Source organism: Caloenas nicobarica, chromosome 2 (assembly GCF_036013445.1).
Source record: "Caloenas nicobarica isolate bCalNic1 chromosome 2, bCalNic1.hap1, whole genome shotgun sequence".
NCBI classification, from domain to species: domain Eukaryota; kingdom Metazoa; phylum Chordata; class Aves; order Columbiformes; family Columbidae; genus Caloenas; species Caloenas nicobarica.
Genome location: NC_088246.1, coordinates 23,339,938 through 23,366,702, shown reverse-complemented (window position 1 = coordinate 23,366,702; position 26,765 = coordinate 23,339,938). Strand labels below are relative to the sequence as shown.

The 26,765-nt window shown below is 41.3% G+C and overlaps 2 protein-coding genes across 6 annotated transcripts in view; one reads left to right on the top strand and one right to left on the bottom strand.

Moving 5' to 3' along the window:
* LOC135985909 (ATP-dependent translocase ABCB1-like) overlaps positions 1-4,871 on the top strand; it is a 50,653-nt gene extending 45,782 nt beyond the window's left edge. Inside the window, exons 25-27 of the mRNA XM_065629609.1 lie at positions 1,224-1,430; positions 3,306-3,452; positions 4,665-4,871. Coding sequence (XP_065485681.1) covers positions 1,224-1,430; positions 3,306-3,452; positions 4,665-4,871 — 561 coding nt within the window. The remainder of the gene's footprint in view (positions 1-1,223; positions 1,431-3,305; positions 3,453-4,664) is intronic.
* Positions 4,872-6,830: 1,959 nt separating this feature from the next.
* CROT (carnitine O-octanoyltransferase) lies at positions 6,831-26,202 on the bottom strand. Of its 5 annotated transcripts, none has more exons than XM_065628783.1 (17): positions 26,088-26,195; positions 25,401-25,524; positions 20,025-20,149; positions 18,846-19,027; positions 18,538-18,662; positions 17,753-17,861; positions 15,668-15,761; positions 15,449-15,574; positions 14,919-15,020; positions 14,228-14,311; positions 14,004-14,111; positions 13,621-13,751; positions 12,116-12,239; positions 10,055-10,133; positions 9,150-9,243; positions 8,858-8,977; positions 6,831-7,778 (listed from the first exon to the last, which is right to left on the bottom strand). In XM_065628783.1, the coding sequence occupies exons 2-17, from the start codon at positions 25,513-25,515 to the stop codon at positions 7,658-7,660; spliced, it is 1,839 nt and encodes a 612-aa protein (XP_065484855.1). In that variant the 5' UTR covers positions 25,516-25,524; positions 26,088-26,195; the 3' UTR covers positions 6,831-7,657. The 5 variants fall into 5 exon arrangements, with proteins under 5 accessions (XP_065484855.1, XP_065484856.1, XP_065484857.1 ...); XM_065628784.1 differs by lacking the exon at positions 26,088-26,195 and adding an exon at positions 25,632-25,850; XM_065628785.1 differs by lacking the exons at positions 18,846-19,027; positions 26,088-26,195 and having other exon boundaries at positions 25,401-25,491.
* Positions 26,203-26,765: the final 563 nt, after the last annotated feature.

Genomic DNA, 26,765 nt, shown 5'->3' with positions numbered 1-26,765 from the left:
GGAGTTTGTATTTAGTTCCTGATGCCTGTCAATAGGAGAGTGGCCTTGAACTGTGAGACCTTTTTCTGACACTGGAAAAAATCCTTACTCTGTGCTTAATCATTTAATGGTTTTTATTACATTCTGAGAATAAAAAGACAGATTCATCTCATCAGCCCACATCAAAAACAGGTGGCAAGTCAAGTTATTCCTTACAAAGGGGTCCCTAGTCTCATGCGCACACAAATACAACATTTCTTGTACGATAGAAACATTTAGCCTATTAGGTTTTAGTTGATCCTTGTATTGAAGAATCCAAGGGTTCTCTGCAATGCCAGGTTCTGTACAAACAGAACAAAAAGATCATCTGGCCTCAAGAAGGTCAACATCCCAGTGCACCTGCAGGCACAGGACGATGATTTAGTCCACAGCTCATTAGCTCTGCTTTAGATAGAAGACATGAGGATAAAGCAGAAATATAGACTGATATTTTATTTTAGACAAAATTAGTCATCTGCAGAATGGAGGTAGTTAAACATAATTGTGAATGCTGAAGTCCAGATAAGGTACAGTGGGAGAAGAGAAGGAGTTCAAGTGCAGAGATACAGAGTTTTACATCTGTCTCATCTTACATGAGCAAGTGGCAGTAGAGGAATTTTTCTCACTGATGTACAAGGATAATATTCAGTTATGGGCTTGGGATGATTACTGTTCATTACTGTCCCCCATTACTGTCATTTGAGACAGGAGGACATCTGATTCCCAGACCAGCATAATGGAGATGGGATAAAGCTGCTAATAAAGGAAGCGGCTGTGGAAATACTTTGGGGTATAGATCTTCTTCTGGTTTCTGAAATAGATCTTTCTGTCAGAAGCAAAGTACCGAATGTCTCCAGTACTGATAGGAAGATGGCAGAGAAAGTAGATCTGTATTGGCTATTGTATTTAGGATGATAAACAAGTGGAGTGCAATGCAGTGGCTTTATACAGGTGGAGTTTTTCAAGGTTTATATAGATGTCTGGTGTTATTGTATTTATTGCAAATGTAAATAGACTTTAACACTTATCTCCCCATCTCTGCTGCAATGCACAAGTGTCTAAGCTAACAGACTCAGGGTATAAAATGGTCTGAGTGACCTGTCTGCTAAAGACAGATATGCAAATAAAAAAACTCAAACAAAAAAAATTTAAAAGTGCCATCTATAAAGTACTATGATTAAAATGTATTATTTCTGACTTTTTAGCTGCTGGATGGTCAAAATGCAAAGACACTAAATGTCCAGTGGCTGAGAGCTCAGATTGGCATCGTCTCACAAGAACCAACGCTGTTTGACTGCACTATTGCTGAAAACATCGCATACGGGGATAACAGTCGGGAGGTGCCGCATGAGGAAATTGTTCATGCAGCAAAAGAAGCCAACATCCATTCCTTCATTGAATCACTACCAAAGGTAATTAGGCTCTCATTTCCAACTTGCAACTGGGAAAAAAATATAGTGTATTTCCATGCTTTCCTAAATAAATACATGTTAAAAGCTTTTTTTTTTTCTATGACTTACTGAATTAGACAGTGAAAATAGGGGATTTTCCCCCTCAGAAGAGCTGAAGGACAAGCAGAGAGCTAGGAGGTGACAGTGGCTGCAGGCGTTTGCTCAGTCCCATTGCTGCAGGTGCCTGAATGGGAAGGGTCTTCATCTCTGAAAGAGAAGTCTCTGTTAATAAAATAACCTGGGTGATATTGGTACTCAGGCAAGCTATTCTAGATGGAAGAGCAACAGACAGGCAGAAAGTATGGAAAAAGAGGATGGGTACTTCCCTTCTGTTAAGTGAAAACAGTAGGAAAATGCTGAGGCAGCCCCATGAGTGCTGGTGTCACCCTCCTTTTCTGAACAACATCTCATTAGCCAGGAGTGTAAAGCCACACACAGAGCTGTCTTGCAGAAGCCCACCACCTTGTTCCCACTTCTCTCCCTTCCCCTATTTATACCTGTTGTTACACCCCCGTTGTATCTGATGTGACAAACTGAGTTCTCCGGTACAGTAGGCCTTTCTGCTGTAAAATAAACAGCACCCTGGAGGGAAAAGCAGTTTCAGGTTTTCTACATTGGCCGTGAATAATTATACTGGGGGGAAAAAACCAAACCAAAACAAAACAGAAGTTGTTCTGTTCATGTCTGGCTGAGCAGCTGCTAAGGCTCTTCCTACCTGCTGCCTGAACTGACCAGCTGAAGCCAACACCTCTTGTCAGCTTGCTCATGTAGGAAATACGGGCTAGGATAAATATTTCTCAATCAATAAATTCCCACAGGCTTAGGAGGTTGGTGGTTTTTCCCTGCAAAGCCTCATCCCTTAGGTGAAGAGATGTATATTGTGCACACAGTAGTTAATCAAGGAGTCTGATAAACGGGAGAGTGCAGAGTGGGAACCAAATAACAGAATCACAGAATGTCAGGGATTGGAAGGGACCTCAAAAGATCATCCAGTCCAATCCCCCTGCCGGAGCAGGAACACCCAGATGAGGTTACACAGGAAGGTGTCCAGGCGGGTTTTGAATGTCCCCAGAGGAGACTCCACAACCTCCCTGGGCAGCCTGTTCCAGGGCTCTGTCACCCTCACTGAGAAGAAGTTTCTTCTCATATTTAAGTGGAACCTCTTGTGTTCCACTTTGTACCCATTGCCCCTTGTCTTATCATTGGTTGTCACTGAGAAGAGCCTGGCTTCATCCTCGTGACACTCACCCTTTACATATTTATAAACATTAATGAGGTCACCCCTCAGTCTCCTCTCCTCCAAACTAAAGAGACCCAGCTCCCTCAGCCTTTCCTCATACGGGAGATGCTCCACTCTCTTAATGTCTCAAGTAAATTTGTGTCAGGTTTAAAATAAGGTGCAAGGCAGATGCAATTTTGGATTTGACTGGCTTTTCATTCATTCTAAATCACTCACAATGTTTCTCAGGCTGAGATTTCTCCTTACAGAGAATGGGGTGGTAGAAGAACTGGGCCAGTGGCTGCCTGGGCTGCTTGTCACTAAACTGAGTCTTGGGTTTTCTCCCAGCAATGGCACAGCGTCTCTTGCACCCTGTGCTTAGCTTCTCTGCACTGCTCCTGCTCAGCATCACAGGGTTTTCTCTGCAGTTAAATACACCCAGAAATGTGTTTCTCATCTTGGCTGCTGTATGTAGGCTCCTCACCCACCCCTGTACTGGCGCCTGAGAAAGGGGCTGCCCCAGACTTGGTCCTCGGTGGAAATGCAGTTGCTGTGTCACACTTCACAGGATTAGGTCCAAATCCAAGTTTACACCTGTGCTTCCTTTCTGTATCTAGAAATACAGCACACGTGTGGGAGACAAAGGAACCCAGCTGTCTGGTGGTCAGAAGCAACGCATCGCTATTGCCCGAGCTCTGGTACGGCAGCCCCGCATCCTGCTGTTAGACGAAGCTACCTCTGCGCTGGATACAGAAAGTGAAAAGGTACCTTGGCTTTGCAAAAGGGAATGGGGATTTGTGAGTCGGCTGGTCATGATGTGGCTGTGATATATATCAACTAAAACATTGAATTGGAAATGGAGGACTTTTATGAAAACAAGTATTTGTATTTATTCCTTACCTGTATAACAAGCCCAGATGTTTCTTACAGAAGAACAGAGGCTTTCTGGGTAGCTGTAGGAGTCTCCTTCAGGAAACAACTCAGAGGCTGCATCCCTACGGTCGGAACTTTTAGGATGCCAAGTAAGGACGGGCCTGCTAGCAGCCCAGACTTGTTGAGAAGCAGCAGAAACTCCCCACGTGGACAGCCCGGCTGTCCCTTGCAGCTTGTAGCAGTGTAGGAGGTTGTCATTTGCATTTTGAGAACAGCCAAACAGCACAAAGCAGAACAGAAGCATGGAACCATGATAAAAGGAAGACTGCAGGGAAGAATGGAGACATTATCAACCTAGAACAAAAATATTTAAGCATATTCTTTATATAAAAATATGCCTTACAAACAGGAGGCTCTTTTGTTTTGTAAAAACCAACCCCCATCTCAAAAGCAATTCAGTATTATGAATCTTCAAAAAATTTTTATGGCAACATTTGGCATCTTTGTGGCCACAGAGCCTAGAACATCAGGTAACATTAAAGAACTCATAACCTTCAGAGAATGAAAAAATAAAAAGAGGGGGGGCAAATAAGTACAGCATACTTAATGCTTAGAAACTGGAATACAAAATTATCCAGCATTATATTTGATTATATAATGATTTTATAATGGAACTATTTGGGGGATTAAGTTGTAATTATTCAATGAGCGGGCCTGAAATTTGGAGCAGTTTTCTGTGTTGCTGAGAGAGAGAAAGTGCCTGGCTTGTTAACCAGACCAATTTGTTGGGGCCAATTTCTAAAACTGAGCGAGATCCGCCTACAGCACTAGGGAAGGGCCAGGCTGTGACCCTGGACAAGTCTGCTGGAGGTGACTTCTGGGGCCAGCACAAGCATGAACACATGCGGTCTGTCCCGTCCCCACTCCAGATGTACCAACAGGGATCCGAACCAGCCATTGGGAGTAGCCGGTTTTCACCTCTGAGGCCACAGAAACATCACTTCTGTCGTTGCTCTATGACAGATGACAGACTAAGGGCACCAGAGGTAGAAACAGCTGCTGTATTTGTTTTTAATTTTCCTTTTGGTTTGTTTCTTGTGCAGATTGTCCAGGAAGCACTGGATAAAGCCAGAGAAGGTCGCACCTGCATTGTGATAGCTCACCGCCTCTCCACCGTCCAAAATGCTGACAAGATCGCCGTGATCCAAAACGGCAAGGTCATAGAGCAAGGGACCCATCAGCAGCTCCTGGCTGAAAAAGGCATCTACTATTCTCTGGTCAATGTTCAAATTGGGTCATGGAATGTGTGACAGGGGGCAGTACCCTTTGCTGAAGTGCAGCCGTACAGCTGGTTCAGGCTTTTGTATGAGACTGTTGAGGATGTTCCACTACTTCTGATTTGGTAAAACTCTGTAAATAGTTTCCTTATACCCCTTAACTAATAAATAACTGCAGTACATTTGCTTTAAGAACCCAGCCCTCTTCTTCCACCAGCACAAAAACTCATAGTTGCTCAAATTAAGATGACACAGCAGTCATGACAAAGCCCCGCTGACTTGTCACACTGCAAAGCGAAGGACTCTGGGTGTGAAGGGCCCCTCCTGTCCTGCAGGCACTGGGAGGATCAGTGCTGGGCACAAAAGCAGTCTCTGGAAAGGAACAGAGTAGCTATTGCTTCTGCACAAACATGCCAGCACTCACAGGCAGAAAAGAAGGCAGAGATGTGCTCCTCCGCACAGCCAGAAAGAAGGCAGTGATGTGCTCCTCCGCACAGCCAGGCCCAAAGCACCTTTCCAGGTACGACTGTTTCTAAACAAATGCGTGCGCGATTGGCAACTGGCTCAGTCTCACCGATGCAGAAACCCGGCTCCTGTTCTTGCCTTGCCACTGCACTAATGGGTGCAGCCAATTTCCGCAACCCCCCACTTTAGTCTCGGTGTCTTCAAAGCAAGTGGTGCCTGGCCTGTGACAACGGACTGCACAGCTTAACCAGCCAGATCTGAAAACGGAGCTCCTACTGCACAATGCTCCTTCTGCATTGGCTACACATGTATTGCTTATACATGCTCCCAAATCCACACAGGAAAACGAAAATCCACTTAACACTTTATGCATTAGTGCCGTATGGTCTATAGAGCATAAACTTAGTAAAGCAACTTTGAATCAGAAATGCTTTACTCCTTTGTTAAGAAATTAACACCATGCTCATGAATTTGTGCATCCACAGCAAAGAACAAGTAGCTCTAACAACTCACAGATTTTAATTTTGTTCTCCCTGGATACATTTCTGTCTGTCCTCCATTCCTCTAGGCAAGGCACAGGCTGTGCCAGCTGAACAGGAAATTCTGCTTATGCTGGTGATGGGATGACATTTTCTCAATGACACACTTGCCGAAATAGTTTTTCTTTCTCTGTATTTCTGCCAGGATTTCTATGATCTCCAAAACCCTGAGAGGCTGGGGTAGGTGTGTGGAAAAAAAATGCAAATAAATGCAAAATTACGCCCTTCATCAGATTTCAAATCAGTGTTTCAAATCAGTGCTCAAAGCAAATTGTCCTCATCACTGTTGCAACCAGGTTTACTAACCCAACTGAGGGGTGAAAGGTTGTAAACTCTGAGACAGAACTTATTAAAAAAAAATTAAAAATCACCACGCATAGCTTGATCCAAAATCCTAATCTATCTCACAGAAACCACAGCATCATGAGGACACATGCTTCACTAACCAAGAGATTTCATAAAGTCATTCACCTCCAAGAAAGAGACCAGGTTATTATAAGCACTCCAGAACAGGAATCAATTCTTTCTCTGTATGAACTTTGGAAGACATAAAATCAACCATTAAACAATTAATGGTTGTCAGATATAATAGAGACAGGATGTAGAAGTAGTACAATAAAGGCAGGGAAGACAAAGGCCAAAACAACTATACTAGTTTCTGAGAGCAACAAGACAGTATAACACCCTCTGGCCTGTTACTCAGAGAAGTGTCAGGCTTTAAGGAAGGAAATAAAAAAGGAAACTCTGTTCTTGCTAGGTTGGAAAAAAATAAACCACAGAGCTTCCACAGGGCAAAGAGGCTGGTTCAGTTATTTCTGTAAAACAAATAATCATCTCTCTCGCAAAACTCCAAGAAACAGAGAAAAGAGAAAACAAAGGGTACTGTAGAATCTCTCTTTCAAGTTTATCTGTCCCCAAGATAATTTCTTACACAAAGTTTAGTTGCCACACATTCAACAGTCCACCCACAAATCAATCCATACAAAGCTGATTTTTAGAATAATTTTATTTCTATGACAGGAAAATACAAAGCTGCTCCAACAGAGGAATCAAGTCTTAAAATTCTGAAAATTCTATCCAACTGCATTCAGTGCTTACTTTTATTATGTATTATTAGTGTAAAGCAGCAGACATTCACAGTTGACTCAATGATGAAAACTCTTGAGGAATGTGGAAATTATCTGCTGCTTTCTGTCTTTATTATTGAGAGCTCCTTTTCCAAACGACTTCAGACTGTAGTGCTCTCCTAATACAAATGTAGTGGAATCATCCCCATTTACCGATACAACATTTATTGGGTATAAACCCAACAGCAAAAATTAAAGATCATTTATAAAATCACATACAGCCTGATTGAGGCAGCCCTTCTATTCCATAAACCACTATGAGTAGGAAGCATAATCACCTAAGAGGATAGTGTGGTTACTCTTAAGTACCCAGTTAAGTGCTCCACTGGTGTAAACATTATCAGTAGACTGTATACAAAGTATCCTACGTGTTACTGCTAAGATTATAAATGCAAATCTCCCATAAATTCTCCACTTCCAACACCCCATCTCTCTAGTGTGTTTGCATTGTTGAGGCATATTTTAATATTGCATAGTTCTACACAGATAAGGTACTACTGCTTGCATTGTTGTTGCAAATGGCTATGCTACTCTTACATGAGTACTGTTACCACAGTAAATCCCATAATAATAGGTAGACTTCACATAGATCATTAAATGTTTTAACTTGAGTATAACAGTACTCTTGAGTAGCCTTTCATTTAAGTATTACTTGTGAGTTGCAAAGGCTTTTACATTGTTATCAAGCTTACAGCTGAGCCACAACTGTTAACTGCAGCATGTCCTGAAAACACTGGAACACAGTTCTGCATAGCACCTCTGCATCGGTCTCTGGACACGATTTCCAAGAAGAACAGGTAGCAACGATCCTATCAGTATAGAAAACAATGATTAACTGTCAGGGTGTAAGACAAAAGTCACACAAATGGCCCTGAAATGTGAAATTGTTCACATAAATTCTGAAGAAAAAATTGTCACACAAACATACTGTCTCAACATCCAAAAAGGACTCAGATCCCTAGTGCTTTCACTAAGCAATAATGTTGACAGACCTTGAAACTAGATACTTTGATTTAAATACCTGTTTCCACACACATAGTGAAGTAACTTTTCCACTTATATTTGAAAACAGTGTGAATTATATTTATCTGAAGTTTAAAGTACTTTTTTCTATTTACCTAATAAAAGGTAAATCTTTATCTAGTTCTATTTATCTTAACAGAGCCATGAATCAAAGTACAAATGGTTTATATTCGCAAACTGAATCAAAACCGCACACAACCATATGTAGCTTTAGGAAGAAGTCATCCAAATTACACCTAATCACAAAATAGCAAGTTATCTCAACATATTGTAATCAACATAGTTTATTAGATTTGATAAAGAAGCAAGAAATTTTGTCCATAAGACAAGCCAAAATTGGATCTTTTCAAATCCAACCCTTTTATGAGAAGTGAAGCCAAATGTTTTAGCTTCTCCTTGTTACTCAAAGAGGTCTGGTCTGAGTCAAGAGATGTGTGTGTCACTCCCAAGGACGATGGCCAGTGTGCTCACCTTTCTGGTCACCTTTCACTCTTTCTGGTCTATCTCAGTCAACTGCTACTTTAAAAAAAAAATCTTTGCATGTTACATTTAATGATCTCTAAAACAAAAGCTTATTTTAAAGTAAGTTAACTTCTTTTGTTCCTCCCTTCTTTGACCTTCTCCACTCTTTCATTTCTGCTTATTGCCAGTATCTTAGTGCTCGCTTCACCTCCACCGTTCATTCTTCCTCCCACACCTGCTTCCCCAGAATGTTACTACCTCTCTTCTCATGTACCTCACTTGACCTTTTCTTACACATTCAGCTGTATTTCTTCTGTCTTTCCCTTCCCTCATTCCAGCTGTTAGCTGCCTTTCCTTTTGTGACAGAGCTATAACCATGCCCAAAACAAAATTATGTCCTTACCTGTCATCTCTGATTGCATAAAAGAAGCCATAGCCATGAGGTACCATAGGGAGTGTAGATCCATTAAACCTAGTGTAGCCAGTCAGACTAGTTGAAAGAACAAAATTCCCACCTCCTCCACTGTAAAACAACGCAAAACAAAACCAGCACTTTCAAAGATAATTTAAAACAAAGTGAGTTTTACAAAAAAGTTATTTTGTCCTGGAGATCAAGAAATCAGCACGCATAAGGCCAATGTAATAAAGCCTCAGTATCAAGGGATACAGCCTCCCCGCAGGACAACATGAATTACCTAGTTGTGAAGGCATTGTCCACATAAAGTTCTGGCACTGGCAGTCCTTGCTCCTGTGCTATGAGTAAGAGACCCAGAAGATGACGATCAAAGCCTGTCAAATAAATGCAAATACTCTATCATTAACAGCAGCATTTCCCGTTTTTCTGCTTCTTCTGGTCTGGATAGCTGGAAGCTCAAACAGGAACTGAAGGGCAGATAAATGACAGTCTACTAAAAATCAAGATTCATATTGCAGCATACAAAAACATCTCCCAAATATGTGATCTAAGAGGCCTCCATCACTTTCAGCTGGCAACACTGAGCTCAAATGCAAATGAGCTAAGGAATATAAATCCAGGACAGTTCCTATAGAAAACAAAAACTAAAAAAACCCACCCATTTCAGCCAAGGAGGAGTTCCACACAGTGAAACTGGCCCACTGGGGGCCCAACTACATGGACAAGGTGAAAAGGCTTTCAGGGCCACAACTGCCTAGATAACTCACCAGGTAGGATGGAGAGAGTATGAACGTTCATCAGGTGACTATTTCCCAGCTCCTCTTTCTCATTCATAGAATAACTTAACATGCTAACCCAGTTGGATTAGAATCTCACCCAAATCTCTCTTCTACCTTCAAAGACTGCATTTCCCACTTTCCAGCCAAGCATATGTTTGATAAGAAGGTATTCTGAAATAATGTTTAGCTGGGCAGAAAAAGTGGATTAATCTTCAAAGTGAACATATCTTTGGGGCACAAGGAAGGGTGAAAGGACTAGGTTTTAGTTCCTCTCCCTGAAATTAAATTATAAAATGTTAAGGGGTAGTTTCTATTCAGGTTGAAAACAAGGAGACAGAGAAAAATGTATTAGCAAACAAGAACATTCCCTTTTCACAAAACAACACAACTTTTGATCCCAGAGTACCTTTTCCATTCTCACATTCTTTCCTCATTTTATTGTGCTTCGCAAATGCCTTATGCATCAGCTGTAGTCGTTGATAATTCTGTGTAACATAGGGGAGACAGGGTTAAAAGGAAATAAATAAAAAAGAAAAACTTATCCAAATGAGTAACACATCAGGAATCACAGATCAGCAAGTTTTTTCCCTTCCAATTCCTAGCAATTTTAGACAGAAGAAAATGGAGGAACTTGAAACTTCTCTTTCACTCTTTCTCCCCAGTCCAAATTCCTTTTTCAGGAGAATTTGCTCATTTGTTTCGTGTATCTCTGTTCTGTTACTCGCATCAGTTTTGCACTGAATAATATTCTAAACTTCATGCTCTTTCCCAAACAAGCTGAAACAATGGCAGGTAGCCACTGTGAAAGAGAGTTATCAAACCCCAAAATTTTCTACAATACCACTTCTTTAGAAGCATACTGGCTTTCAGCAAGTGCAGTTGCATTTACATGATCATTTTCATGGAGGAAAAAAAAACAAAACAAAAACCAAAAAACCCCACCAAACTCCACAAATGAAAAAAATCTGTGAAGCAAAAGCAGAAAACCAAACAAAAACGACCTTTATTAAAATACACACTGATGCCAACTGCACTCCCAACTTTTCTCTGCTGATTGAAGCATTACTTCTATGACAGTAGTTCTGCCCAACTTTTTTTTTTTTTAATTGAAACTTCCAAATTAAAACCAGAAAGAACAGAATACGAATACATGATTTGGTAAAGGAGTCCAAGAGAAACATTTCTAGACACCCAAGATCTTGGCTTGTAAGATCTTAGATCTTACTAGCTTCTTAACTACTTAAAAAAACCTTTTATTCATTACATGAGATGCTGCAGCAGAGAATGCGAAACGAGCAGTAACCACTCAATTTGGATGAAAATCAAGCTACTAAGCTCGTAACAGGCAAACAAAAAGTTGAGATAAAATGATTTTTCTGGAGTACCTAACTTTAGGTATTTTCTAGTACCTTAAAAGTAGACTTTTAAGCATCTTAATTTCAATACTGTTGAACATATTAAATGCTTTTTCAATGCCCAAGAATTCATAATAAAAAAAAATAGCAACAGGAGGATATTTGGAGATCCTATTTAAAATGACAAAGAGGGACAAATTAAGGCTACAGTTAGTGTTCGAAATAACAAACCTCTACATGTATTAGCCATAAAATCCTCATAACTGGTCAGAAGATAACTGAAGAACAGGAAAATAGGAATTAATATTTGCTATAGGAAAGCAGATCTGAATAAAGGCAGGAAAACTGAGTTTTAAAGCTGCAGCACATGCCAAAAAGAAGCCAGTGAAGACGAGGCAAATATGTTCTTGAAGACCATAATTATCCATCACACATGTTTCCTGAGAGCCATATTCCTGTATGTTTCTCAGATGCATTAACAATACAGAACCTTTTAATTTCCTAAAGATATGTAGCCCTTTGTCTCAAAAAATCTCCTTGCCTCACTTCTCAGGCTCTGAGAAATGTGCAGTGAGGACAACAGAAAGACCTTTACTACAGCTCTCACTTGGCAAGAAAGGCATGACATGTCTTGCCAGCCAAGGACCAGAGGGCACTTGCTGGGAAAAGGTCATCAGTTCAGCTATTCAGAGACAAACTCCGAAAACACTCCTGTTCCCACTAGGACACAAACAGATTTCAACCTTGCTCTCAATTATTAGATTAACATGTCTCGATTTCACTAACAATTAAAACAAGAGATCACTCGACAGCAGAATACATTGGTTCCAACCCTGTCACTTTTTAAGGTGTGAAAAAAAATCAGTGTAAATGTAAGTCGAGACACATTTTTGAAACCAAGAGGTTAATCGAATAGAAAACCAAACGAGGCCAGACATGAGAGCTCGTCTCACTCACGGTGACCAGAGGCAGACTTCGAGCAACGTTTGAAATATGCCTCACTGGAAACAAGCCAACTGCCATTAATGAGACAATAACAAACCCAGTTTTAAGCAGTTCAAATGGTAGGTCTTCGAAACACGTGATGATTAAAGTAGGATCTCAGTACTTACATTGTCAGAAGGATCCAGCATGGACTTGCACCACTCCACTGCTTCCATAGTACATGATCTTATGGTCTCTGTGCGGCCATGATAGAAACGCCTGGTCATGGCAGTTTCGTAGCAGCAGCCCGGACTAAGAAGAAAAATTGGAGAAGAGTATCTCATTAACATAAGAAAACTATATGGTCTCTCAAGGAAAAAAAAAAAAGTTCTGCAAAGGACCCTATACATCTAGCCTAGTTACCAGTATCAGCAAGCCACTAATTTTCTCCAAATTTTGTGTCTGGAAAAAAAACAACAAAGGAGTTCTGCAAGCTTTTATGAGACAGATGACTGAAAACTGCCAGTGCTGCCTGTAACTGTACCTTAGAAAGACAAGATTGTCATGGCTATTTTCTACAGACTGCAGATCTACCAGCCTCTACTATAAATAAGCTGAAATTACACAAGCTTCAGTTTGACTATATATTTCCACAAAAGAAACAATCTACACTCTCCAAAACCTCAAAAATTCAGAGACACGCTAGAAATAAGCTGTGTCTCTCAATGTATTTATAAGGAAAAGGCTCAAATCCTCCTCTGTTGCCTACTGATGCCCATCCAGCATGCCAGCGCTATGGCAGTCTGCCAGTTAATATACAACTGACACGAAACATACTTGCATGTTCAGAACAGACTTCACAGGCTATTTTAGTCAGATGATTTATTCCACTGTTCAGCAAACTGAGATATCTCGACCTTTCTTATGATGAGACAGGCATCTCCAGTGACTAAGAACTATGCTCATATGACGAAACTCTCCTTTTTCTGAAGCAAGCAACACTCCTCAGGTCAGTGACGACTTACACAAGCTATAATCAGTGCAATTTAGCAAAGGGAAATTTGGGATCACCTATACCAGGAAGAATGCTGTCTTTTACCAACAATACAAAATAAAATGACGCTCCCAAAAATGCAGAGCCGAGCATTCAGAGGGTCACTGTCTGTAGCTCTATTATTCTGCCCAAACCTTCACATCTAGTGGTGCTAAGCAAAGTGAGACACTGAGGTTTGCGAGGCTTTTTACAGGTTCGGAAGACAAACTATTTTACTGATGGCTGTTACTTGCTACAGATAAAGCTTTCTTTTCCATCTGAGCAACTGTTTGGCATTAAAGAATCCCAACCCACTGCGTGTTTGGCATTTGCCCAGTTATTTACTTTGTACAGCCCTAATCCACATTTTTGTGGGTTGACTTCTGCCCTCCATTCCACAGTACGTACACACATGATCCTTGTGGGCGCAGGGACGCAATTCTTCTGAAGCCAAGAGCACAGGCCCCGTGGATTTCAATGGCACAAAACAAGACCTTACTCAGTCTTTACAGGAAAAACTCCCTTACTTCTTCATTCTTAGAGCAGCCTAGCAAATTACACAGTGCCATTGCAAGTCCACTGCATTATATCTCCAGACCCACCCCTTCACTCAAGAATTTATTTTTTTTATTCCTAATCTGGGTGATGAGCTTTTCTTACCGTCCATGGCATTTGTAATAAGCCAACTGAAGGGCGAGCTGCACAAATGTATCAGGATGAAGTTTCTTCTTCCTAATCAATGCTTTGCCAAAAGATGTGAAGGCATAATTCACTAGCTGCAAGTCAGATACCTGGCATGTCAAAGGAGAAAAAGTCACAGAGGTCTAGAAATATCACAACTCTGTCCACTTCAAATAAAACATGCTTAACATAAACCAATAATGTAACAAATTTAAGCATGGTGTTAAGTCCCTTGATCCATCAATTTATCAATAACATATTCATCTCTGTTCTCCAGCATGGAGAAAGACCACTAAAACACATAAACAGAACGGAGAAAAAAAAAATCAGTGATAATTAAGAGAAACAGTAAGAAATTCTACCTTTTTGTAATACAATTCTTTAGTACGTCCAATTTCATTTATAATTTTTTGATCCACTGTGAATACGAGTTCCTCTGGCCATGGCATATCCCTCACTTTGTCTGATCCCTGGGAGAATGCAGACAGAAAAGCAAGCAAGCAAGCAAGCAAAACCGAAAACGTTATCCATATGAAAAAAAACCCAACACACTAACTACTACACTTGAAAGTTAAAGGATACATACCTTCCATTTTCCCTCATTTTCAATAATCTTCTTTTCAGCAAAAGATAACATGGTAATTAAAGCCATGGCATCAAAAGGAGAATGCTGAAATCATACAAAACAAGATATCACATTATTTGCATAACTGCAAGAGGATCAAATTGCTTTTTTCCCTACCCCACTCTTTTCCCTATACAGTGCTGGACTTATTTTTCTAGTTCTACAATACATAAAGAACTACTGTAAACCCAGCCACTGGTTTGAGTGCTCTGCAGCCAGGGAGGGAGGCACAACAGAGCACTGCTGTGGACAAGCAGATTTCAGGCTGGATGTTGGCCCTCCTGGCCATTTGGTAACGAATTTTTTAAAATTTTAAAAAGCTTAAAGTTTAAATTTAAAAAGTTTTAAAAGCTACATAATACGAAGAGTTAATTTTAAGCCTTCTTGTGCAATGTATTTTTTTGTCTTTGGAACTCCTCGTGAAATACTTTAAAAAATAAGATTATGATTTCAGAACTCATGTTGTTAATTCAAGTATGGTGCAATATCAAACACTGTGAAAGCAGGCTGCTTTTGGAAACTTGCCAGACAAGGTGCCTGGTAAACAAGGCTACACTAAAATCAAACAACTACATTTTAAAATACTCTGAAACGGAAAACTTAGTAAATAAATCCTTGAAAAGTTTATAAGAGGAGGGATTTTTCAACTTACATCACAGAATGCACTACAGGTTCCATTGGAAAAGAATATGCTATTGTAGGATTTATCTCCCCAGCGTACAGTTGGATCACCTGTGAGCCCCAGCCTTGCAACCTAAAGCAAAAGTTACACACTGTGGGTTTTCAAAAACAGACAACCTCTGTCAGCTAAACCAAGCCTACATTAAGCCAGTGAGACTTCCCTGAGACATAAGACATTTTCATCCAGTTGAAAATGAACAAAGATTATAAGCCTAAGTTTTTAAATTCAGACTGGTAACAAGTCGATGACTATATTTGTGATGTATAGAGGGCTAAAAGATTTTGAAGACAGATTTCAGCCATTCCCACTTCAAATGTCCTAACAATTCAAACTATTTCATCCTGTGGATCAGCAAGTAGCACTATCTGCACATTTATCTGTTTTATCTTCTCTGTTCTGGAAGAGTCAGAAGCGCTACTTTACTATAGAAAGAGCATTGCACACATGCAGAGGAAATTTTTATGTAATCAAAATATGAATTATCAAAACCCCTTAGCTACCTCGCTGTAGTCTTCAGGAGTTGCATGGGGACTAGAATCATCCAGGCAGACCGCAAACAAGCTGCTCTGAATTTTTTCCAGAAGAGTTAAGTTTTTTGGATCAAGACCAATCAAATATTCACGTAACTAGAAAGCATAAAAAGACAAAGCTAAGTGAAACGACGTATTTCCAGCAATCACAATGCTCTTCTGAGGAACCAACTGCTAAAGTATTCCCACCTCTGCCCATTTTGTCCTTTCGTTGCTTGTTAAGGCTGCCAGTCCTGGGCCATCTGGTTCATTATGGCATCTTTTCTGGATATACATAAGTTGCCTTTAGGAAGATTTCAAAAATTGAAGTTAACAGAGAGCATATGGAGAGAAGATAAAAGTCATCCTTTTTATCTCTCTCTTTTTTTGTTTTGCCAAGCTGGAATTTTGGTTCCACATTCAAAAATTAATGTGAATTTCCAGGAAGCATGAATCAGCTCCCTCAGACCCTAACGGCACCTGAAGACCTGCTCTGTTTTCGGTCACTAATGGTTAATACAAATTGCAGCTACTGGCCCAGTACAACCTTAGATGTAAGCAATCATGATCCTAAGTGCTACGTACGCACTTAATTTAAAACTAGATTTAAGACTTAGCCATGCAGATCAAACTTTCCTAATCAGCACACATCTGCAATACTGCAGCTTTGCAGTTTTTATAGCAACTAATCAGATAGAAGGGGAAAACTTCCACTCAAGATAAATCCTGAAATTTAAAGCAGAATGGTAGCTACAGGACATCCTAAATGGAGAGACTGAACTACACAAGAATACTTCTCTTCTTACCTTTTCCTTGCATTGGCCTTTTGAAAAGCTATTAACAGAAAGTTTGTTTTTAGCTACAAATTCAGTTTTTCACATTGTTTTAGGTGTTAAAAAACCTCCACACATTACAGGGTGTTTAATCTGTCTTGTCCTTTGTTCTGGCACTCTTGCCCATTGAACTTCAGTACTGATCATTAGTTATTATAAATAGTTGTCAAAAATATAAGATACCCATAACAAGGTTACAAAAAACCAAAAACCAAACCCCAAACAACCTGCCCTTTCTATAGACAATGGGAAGGTTTAGGGGTTTTTGTCTATATTCCAGGTGTTCATTTCTTTGTTACTTGCTTGATCTAACAGGTAAAACTATAGACATTAGAAATACATACGTTGAAATATCTTCAGTATTTAAGTACTAGACTTTCCAAAAAAAAGTTATTTTTGATCTTCTAACTAGTTTTTGTATTGCCTAAGGAATTTGGCCATCCACCTTTTGCCAATTTCAATTACCAAAGTCTTTTGTTGCACTCTATAAACAGCACATTGGCAAATGCAGTAAGTTATTCCTAGATGAAATGCACAATCTCTCTTTACTAAGTAGATGCATATGGATCCCACACTGATCACAAGAGACTTATGCTGAAACTATCTCTGGATGTCACACCAGAGTTCGACCAACAGAGTAGAAAACCTTGTGGCCACAGCTGTATTGCCAACTGGAAAAGCTGGCACCTCTGCATGCTACTGGGAGACGGGAGATACAGCTCGGAAAGCTTTAAACATTGCCACTTGCACTAGTACTGAAATTTACTATTTAAAGAACTATTTAAATTCTTTCCTTCTGTTCCTTTGCAGCGGCTCAGGTCTGGCACAAAGGCAAGAAATGTAAGTGAAATGCTGCTGTGCTGCTCTGTAACTAGCAGAAAGCCCATCAGTATATACTGCAATACTGGACTCTGCTGTGCTCCCCAACAGGAATTCCAGCCTCTCAGTTCTTGAGAAAATTGACCACAAGTGTGTTAGATTTGAATCAATACGACAGTGGTGGTGGTGGTCATTAAGTAGCAATGAGACAACGATCAACATCGACTGATCCTGAAAGGAATCGTGTTGTTTATAATCCTAATAATTCCACGACAAGAAGCTTTACACATAAATGTTGTTTCCTACTGAAACATCTTAATTCAGCTCTTTTGCATGATGTTTTATAGGTATCTTACAACAATATAAGATCACCATGCTTCAGGGCAAGAAGATGCCAGCCACTAAACAAGAATTTACTCAAATCTGAACCCTCAGCTACAGGAGAAGCTATAGCCTCTGTCACACCTAATTCTTTGGGGTGAAGGGGATCATAGAACCACAGAATCATTTTGGTTGAAAGAGACTCTCAGGATCATCACGTCCAACCATAACCTAAGCCAACTCTAGCACTAAACCAAGAAAGACTCTCTTTGGCATATAACTTCAACAGGACAGTTCATTTGAAACAAGGTAGGTTGAAAACCTGAAAATCTCTGGAGGAGTCACCATACTGCCTTCGTATATAGCATCAAATGCAAACACTCGACCTCGACACAGGACTATTAAATGAGATGGGCATTCACCTTCAGTCTCTGAAAAGAAACAAAAACCAAAACATGAAAATCCAGCTGCAGGGATAAAGTAAGTGACAGATACAGGAAAAACACTCAGCAAGTCCTACAGACCCATTTTTGTCCAAACTGAGGCAGACTTCATACAGCTAAAAACAGGAAAGAAAAAAGAATAACTTTTGAAGTCCAATTGCATGACCTTACTGCAAATTTGAAGAAATTTTTAAAACTGTCAGAGAAAATATACAGAAGTACAAAACACTGATAGAAGATAAGTAAGAATTATCCCAACAGAATGTACAGGAGCACACTCGAGAAATGCATTCTGTGAAAAAAGATGAAATTAGTAACGATGCTGAAATTCTGTCCGTATAACACATGGAATCCACCTATGTTTATAACACATGGAATTTGTCTTTTTTTCAATTCTTAATGCTAGCACACTGTTATAGGCATCAGGCCACTAACAATTTGAAGCAGAGCTTTCTTATAATCTTACTTAGAAAGGACTAAATATTGGACTAAAAAGGGCCTTTATAGATAGATATTTTCTTTGCTTCCTTATGTAAGCACTCGACAATCAATATCTGATTTAATGTTTCAGGAAGCAAGTATTTTATGGTTAAAATGACCACTCCATTAGCCCATTAATGCAAAATCATTTGCTTGTATTAACCCCCAAATTGCGTCTGTTTACCAGTTTTAAAATAACTGCCGAGTGAGTCTCTGGTAACTCCAGGAATTTTGCACGTGCAGAAGAGCATTCGGAATTGGTGCATGTCCAGAACAGCATCCCCAGATCTCTCTATAGCCACCTTCTCTCTGTGGCAAACAAATACACCAAAATTAAACAAGGGAGGTGGTAATTGTGCAAGTACATCAAGGTATGACAATTCCATATTTTACCACAAAGAACTTTGCCAATGAACATAAACAGATTGTCGTGACTAAAGTACGCATATATAATTAATATTTAGAATCCATTATTTTTTCTTAAAGTCTTACACTCGTAATAGATCCCAGTATTTCAGGGTGTGCCATACATTTACAGATGCTCTTTCTATCTGAGTGCCCTCTTTTGGTGGCCAGTAGTGTTCAATATAGGGACCGGGGCCTGCCATGTTACAGTGTATTTGCGTTGATATGCGAAGATCAAGATAAGCCACATTCAGCCACCAGTCCTCCAGCTGAAAATGAAAAGTGTTTAGCATCAGAATAAGTTTTAGGCATTAATTCTTTAATAATCACCTGGTTGTTAAACTGCCGCCTTCTTTACATTTTTAAAAAATATTTTGAATAGTAATTCCTACGTAACAGAACGCAGGACAGTGGTTCAAAACTAATTGCTGAGAGTAGTGACACATGTAGCTCTTCTATTTTCAAGCTTGAAATAAAATTCAGTACTGCTCAAGACTATTAAACTGTGAACTCCTATGAAGAGTTCCTCCCTGACATTCATCATCTTAAACTCTTACAGATGTCAGCTGCGGCTACTGCAAATACCAGATTACTGGTATTACATGAAGAATGGAAGGAAAGGAGATTTGTGAGAGAGAGGATCTGGGATGGACAGCTCATAATGTATTTTTTCTGTCATCTTCTGAAAAATCCCTGCTCTGGAGTGTGTCACGTTGAGATTTACAAAGTTCTTATTAATTCCACTTGGTAACTATCTCCCTTGTATCCCTTTCTATGGTGAGAGATAAAATGCAACCACATAGCTTTCTTCAGGAAACAGGGATATAGAGACCAAAATCTAAAATCCAGGTTTGGGTTTTTGTTTGTTAGTTTTGGGGTTTTTTGGTTTTGTAGGGTGGAGAGAGGGGGAATGGAGGTGATAGGAGAAGAGACTGACAGACAAAGCATTCAAAAGCTGGTAGGTAACGTTTCAGTTAGTGAACTCTTTTAGCCACTCGACCTTGGAAAAAAAAAATTTTTAAAAAAAAAAAAAAATCACACACACATAAGTGAATGTGTTCATAACCACAGGCCAAGTGGCAGCGTAAGGAAGATCTTAAGATTCAAAAAAGCTAAATGGTTAAATTACATCCTGAACAACTAACTTTTCATTTGCTCTCCAAAGAGATGTTGATATTTTCTACCCTAGCAAAGCACATGCAATAACATGCACATGTAACTGGGGCATAAGTTGAACTACAATTTCTTACGTATCTAAATACGTACCCAATTCCTTCTTGTTTTAGCTCTTTCCAGTAATTTCTGATGCAATTCTTTCCCAATCCCATTTCCAAATTTTTTAACTATATGCTCAGTTCTCTGATATTCTTCTTGATTTAGAAAGGGTTTCACTGTAAAAAGGAAATGTTAAAGACAGCTATATACTGAGATTTATTCCAAGATTCAGATATCCACAGGCAGGGGAGTGGAGGAAAATACTCAGAATTTATGTTTAAAGGGAAAACACTTTTTAAAAATCTGTAAATAAACCACAGTGTGTTCTAATAAAACAAATACATACTTTTAAATAAATACAGATGTTAGTAGATGAAAGCAATTGCTGAAAACCTGAAATATCTACCAGATCACTAAATCAATATATTTAAAACTGTAGCTGGAAATATGATGGAGTTCTGCAACTCCACCAGCTGCCACAGAACTCACTGAATAATTAAATTTACATTAACTTTGTAAAACAATACATTGAATCATACATGTCTGTCACTCTACTGCACCAGCCACGAGCTATTTGCCTTTATTTTCAAAAGTCCATTCCTGGTCTACAAGCGCCCTGTCCATCAATCCTCATTCATTGTTCCTATGTGTCCCCCATCTTTGAATGACACTGATGGCAATTACTACTACCCAATTTTTATATTTTAAAATACTTCTGCATTTCTCTCAGATCACGTGCCATACAGGCCAAAGCTCTCTGCAAAGATTTGCAAAACCAGTCATTATTTTAATCTAAGACCCACCTCAAAGCCTTTTAACCATGACATCTTTGGTCAGTAACGGGCACTGCTTCTGTTGGTTTGCAAACATGCACATCTCATTTTCTTATACTCACCTTGTATATAATGTATTTTCTGTTATCTCTATACTTAGATTGTGAAGTCAGAGGCAAACAGAATGGTGGTGGTGGGGTTTATCCTCCTTCAATGCCTATGCAATGAGGTCTGCTGGACACAACTGTCAGTTAATTTGCCTGCCCTGCCAGCGCTAACTCTGTGATCCATTTACTGTTAAGAAACAAGGAAGGATACTTGTTTATTTTATATTATTCATGTATCCGTATCGTTTGTAATCTGGCTTTTGAGAGTAACAATGGATTTTCAACTGGGCAAAGTCTCAAATATTATAATACTTGTAGAATTAAAATACTTGTGGAATTAAAATCTTACATCCTCACAACTGTGTCTTGCTGCAATTATGACTGCTTGCCTACAACCACTATTTTTTTCCTCTTCACAGATCTAGAGATCACCTGGTCCAGGGGTATCAAACACAGTTTCACTGGGGGCCACATCAGCCTCGCGGTTGCCTTCAAAGGGCCAAATGCAATTTTATGACTCCTACATTTATACAGTCCTAAAATTACATTTGGCCTTTTGTAGGCAACCATGAGGCTGATGTGGCCCGCGGTGAAAATGAGTTTGACACCCCTGATCTAGTCCAACATGTCATCCCAGAAAGGTCAGATACAGCAGGTTGCTCAGGGCTGCATTGGGTGTTGAATATCTCCAAGGATGGAGAGTCTGCAACCACCCTGGTAGCAACCTGTTCCAGTCCTTGACCACCCTCACAATAAAAAAAGAGTTCTCTTATCTTTAAAAGGAATTTCTTGTATTTTCATGTGTGCTTATCATCTCTTCTGTCAGTGGATACCACTACAATGTCTGGCTCCATCTTCGTTACTCCTTCCCATCAAGTACTTACACACATTGCAAAGCTTCCCCCTAGAGCGTTTTCCTCCCCAGGCTGAGCAGTCCCAGCTTTCTCAATCTCTTATGTCAGACAATCCAAGCCCTTAATTGCCCTCACGGCCCTTTGCTGGGCTCACTTCAGTATGCCCATGTCTTGTGTACTGGGGAGCCCAGAAATGGACACGGCACTCCAGATGTGGCCTCCCCAGTGCTGAACAGAGGGGAAGGATCCCCTCTCACTATCTGCTGGCAATGCTCCTTCTAATGGAGCCCTGAAGGCTGCTGGCCTGCCTTGCTGCAAGAGCACGCTGCTGGCGCATGTTCACCTTCATGTCCACCAAGACCTCAGGGACTTTTCTGCAAAGCTGCTTTCCAGACAGTCAGACCCAGCTTGTGCTGGTGTGGGAGCTTATTCCTCTCCAGGTGCATGACTTGGCATTTCCCTTTGATTGTAGAACTTCATGAGGCTCCTCTCAGCCCGTTCCTCCAGCCTGTCAAGCTCCCTCTGATGGCATTGAAACCACTCCTTCTAGCTTTGTGTCGTTTGCAAACTGGACCCCCAGTGTACATCATCAAAGACTGGCCAACATCTGGAACGTGTGCTGCTGATCACAAACCTCTGAGCCCAGCTGGTGAGACAGTTTTCAATCCACCTGACTGTCCATTACCTCCTCCATACTTCACCAGTGAAGTGTGAATACGTTTAAAAAAAAAAAAAAAAAAAAAAAGCTTTTGATGTGCCAAAAGCCTTGTTAAAGTCAATACAAACAATATCTAGATGCAGCTTGAATTGCACCACTATCAGTTGTGAACACAGATGAAAAAAGAAATAGTAGCAACAGAGCCATCCACCTACAGTATTTAGCAGTTTATCGCATTCACCCGGAAGCCTGGAGTTGAAAGCATCCCCAGACTGAGGGTAGTCCAACACTCAGGTTTCCCAGAGAGTCACCTTACTGCCACACAACATTGTAAGAGAGAGTGATTATCCTTTGTTATTCAAGTTACGAAGTCATTACAGAGCAATGTGCACACACCCACAAGAAAGAAAATAAAGCAAAACTACTGGGTTTTGGTCCCTATTCGAGGGGTGACCAAGATTGCTAAGGGACTGGAGCACATGATGATGAGACAAGGCTGAGAACTGAGGTTGTTCAGCTTAAGATGAGAAGGGAAGACTTTGCTGCACTCTATAAAAACTGAATCGAAAGGCCAGCAAAGATAAAGCACAGCTGCTCTCAGAGATGCACAGGAACAGTACAAGAGAAAATGAACTGAAGTTGGAACACCAGAAATTTCTGACAACAAAAACGTGAGGGGTTTTGTTTGGTTGGTTTGTTCTGGGTTTTTTTGTTGTTTGTTTTGTTTTTTTGTTGTTTTTGTTTGTTTGATTGTTGTTTGTTTGGTTGGGTTTTTCTGTCATTGCTGGTTTGGTTTTTGTTCCCTCCCACAACCATGAGTGTGATCAAACACACCTAGAGAGGCTGAGGAATCTCCATCCTTGCAGATATACAAAACCTAGGTAAGCAAGGCCTGAGCAACCTGCTGCAGTTGGACCAGCGTTGGGCAGGGATCTGGTCTAGATGAACCCTTCCCAACCTACGATTACAGCCTGTCCATTTTAAAGCTATTTGATCAGATGTAGAAGCAGCACTATTAGGAAGGAGTTCAGTGAAACTTTTCTCTTGCCACTTTCTCTATGCCCACAGATCTTCTCTTCTGCATAGATCAGCTCTGTCCACAAACAAGAACTATCCCACAGAATCCAGGGGATTCCTATGCAACTGGGAAAGCTGGAGCTCTGAGTTTTCATACCCTCAGGCTAAGTCCAGGCTTCTGAGTCTCAGCCTCCGGGGCGTGTGTGCTGAAAAGCTAAATAACATGGCTACAGCCACCTTCTCTGCTCAAGACCTACCTTCAACACAAGGTCAGTCATTCTGGATCCAGAGCAGCAGTAGCTACTATAAAGCCCCAAATAAGGCACCTTTTGAGACATACTCTGTCCAGCTTTTCCAGTTGACTGGCTTTAAACAGACCAGTGGTTTACCAATAGGAGTGCTGACTCAAGTTAAGTGCCTGGGGTCTTCCTCCAACCCATAAAGACAGGAGTTTCCAAGGAATGATTCATGGCATCTATGGAGGGTCATGTGGAGCTTCTGATTTGTTCTTCAGAAGCACTTCCCTTCCTTCACAGACTAAGCAAATGAAGAGCTTAAAAAATAAGAATCACCGAGCTAGTGTCTAGAATTGTGCACTGCACATTCCGGCTTTAAGTGATTTAAACAAAAGAAGAATGTGGCAGAACAAAAAATACTGGACTTTCCTCCAATGTCCAGTGAGACTGAAGGAGAACAACAAGGACAACCAAAGTTATAGAATGATTTATGTACAAGGAACAGTAAGCAGAAGTAACTTCTGCATGAAAAAGGGACATGTGATAAGGTATTTATGAAAACACACATCATAATCAGAAGACAAGAGGAAATAAATTCACTGACAGATTTTATCATTCCATTACAGAGTTATTTATTAACTCAGAGAGCCAAATGGGTTTATAAAACTAAGCTCCAAAGGGCAATTCCATTATTTCAGATTGACCACTATTGTAGCAAAACTTTGATTAACCTGCACTACAATTAAAAAATTTTTGACACACATACACGCCAATTTTTTCTCTAAAACCACTATTTCAACATTCTGCATCAAAACGTGATGACATAAGGAAAACAAAAAAAAAAACCCTATTACCATCTACTGGGCCATTTCCACTACACTCAGAATAAAAGAGAACTCAGAGTGAACTCAATGATCTCTGTTCTAGGCAAGGGAAATTTTGCTGTAATGTGCTTCTGCTAAGGAGAGAATTCTAGGTCTTCCTGTTAAGATTCCTGCATTACAGGTAAGATGGTAAGCCACAAAGCAGATGTTCTAGAAAAAAGCTCGATGTCTCAGAGTTCTGAAAATTACTAAAGAAACATAGGAAACTAATCTCAAGATACTAGGAAATGCATTTTTGTCATCCCTGACATATCAAAGCCTGATATGACAATAAAAAACGAACCAGTTGTCTCTGCTTTATAAACAAAGCTAGACACGTGTTGTTTTCAAAGCTTTTCTCCTATGTGATCTTTAGACAGCCAACATTTCAAGGCAGAAATTCTCCAAAAATGCCCACCGCTGCCTTTTCCTACTACTGTACAGTTAATAGTATTGGTGAGAAAGAAGAACACCTAAATGTGAAAAAGTTTGAAACAACTTTTTTTTTAAACAAAGATCATGGCCAAAATCAGTCATAAACAAGCAAGGCAGTCACCATGCAAAATAAAATTTGTAGACTGGAGGAATTTTATTAGGCCAGCTGATATAGCTGAAAAATAAAAATAAAACCTTATGGCGGAAAAAAACTCAAACCAAAAAGTTAACCTTTCCACACTCCCAATTCCCCTCCATGTTGAAGAAAGGCAGAGATAAAATAGAAACTTTTACTCAGGTTGCTCCAGGCACTTAGTTTCTTGGTTTGAATCTGAAAAAGAGCTTTTGCACTCTAAACTTGCCTGGATCCGCCATCCCAATTACAGCAGTTGATACCAGCTGTTTCTACAAATCACAAACACCTTCAGATTAGCCTGGTTACAAGAGCACACACCACGCTACGATTACAATATTAAGTCATTACCTGCATCAAGGTATTTACTTAAAGATTCATCAAGAGGAGGGACGGGCAGGGAAGGCAGAGAATCTTGGTACTGAAATGTTCGCTCCTCAGAGGATTCGAGCACTTGCTTCTCCATGATGCAGATCTGCAGCACAACATTAACAGTCCTTTAACAAAGCCCGAGTTTGAGACAGATGATGTATCTCCTCAAACTCTTTTCTTCCATCCCCGCCCCCCCCCAGCCATTTACACGGTAAGACGCGTATCAGGGAAGCGCCTGGTGACAGAGCCGGGTCTGAGGATCTCTTGCTGGCTGCGAGCCCCAAGAGCCACACACACAACGCGGGGAACGGACAACCAGGCGGCTACCGATGCTTTCTCCGAAGATGTCGCGACAAACCACTCGAGGCCTGTTGTCCTCCCCGCCCCGCTGCCGCCGGAGAGCTGCCGAGGGGGGAATCGCCCCCGCGGCAACCCCCGCTGCCGCCCCCCGGCCCCACAGCCGCAGTAAGGCCGTGCGGGAACAGCCCGAGCAGCGGCGGCCCCGGCCGCGCTCCCCGCCCCAGCGGCGGTGTTTACGGCAGCTCAGGGCCCGCGCCGGGGAGCTGCCCCGGAGAGGCCCGAGCTGAGCTGACCTCCCCGCATGAGCCTCTGCCCCGCCGCGCAGCCCGCAGCTGAGGAACGCGGCGGGCGGAGAACCCCGCTTACCCTGGTCCGGACCGGCCCACCGCCTCCTCAGCCGGCCCGCTGCCTGCCCGCCCGGCTCGCTGCCTGCCCGCCCGCCTTCCGGGCTGGCTGGCTGCCTTCACCTCTGCCCCACTTCCAAGCGTGCCCGGAAGCCGGGCGGGGCGGAGGCAGTGGGAGCAGAAAGAGGCCTCACTGCCTCCTCGGCAAAAGCACAAGGGGAGAGCGCGGTGCTGGGGCTGTGTTGGGTGCGCTGCTCGGCGGGCGTCCCCGGACTGGCGGGCATAGGTGTCCTCTGTGGGCTGTGCTTGGCTACAAACCCCAGCAGCTTCCCCACTGGGCCTGAGCCCGAGCCCAGCTGCAGTCCCTGGCTGGCTCTGGGGCTTCTGGCCCAGGGGCAAGTGGCCCTGCTGCTTTGTGGGTGAGGAAGAGCTCACAAGCCTGCAAGGACATATCTCGAGCCAGATGACCAGTGGGTTTCTGTGTGACCTGTTACAATAGTGTGCGTGTGAGAGAGGCTTCTGGGGTGTGACCTGCAGCTCCACAGGAGTGGGGTAAGCACAAACCACCAGCAGTGGCACTGGGCTTGGGGTGGTCCTCATGTCCTGGAGCAGGCGCTTCACCACATGGTGAAGCACCACTGGTACGGCGAAAGATGAAAGACACATGAGGCCTACTCGGTCCCTTCTGCCATGGTTAATG

Coding starts and splice junctions, on each gene's coding strand:
- CROT (XM_065628783.1), bottom strand. CDS start 25,515: ATGGAGAAGCAAGTGCTCGAATCCTCTGAGGAGCGAACATTTCAGTAC. Junction 19,028..20,024: donor CTAAAACAAGAAGGAATTGG/GTACGTATTTAG, acceptor TTTCATTTTCAG/CTGGAGGACTGGTGGCTGAA. Junction 14,112..14,227: donor AAAATGAGGGAAAATGGAAG/GTATGTATCCTT, acceptor GCATTCTCCCAG/GGATCAGACAAAGTGAGGGA.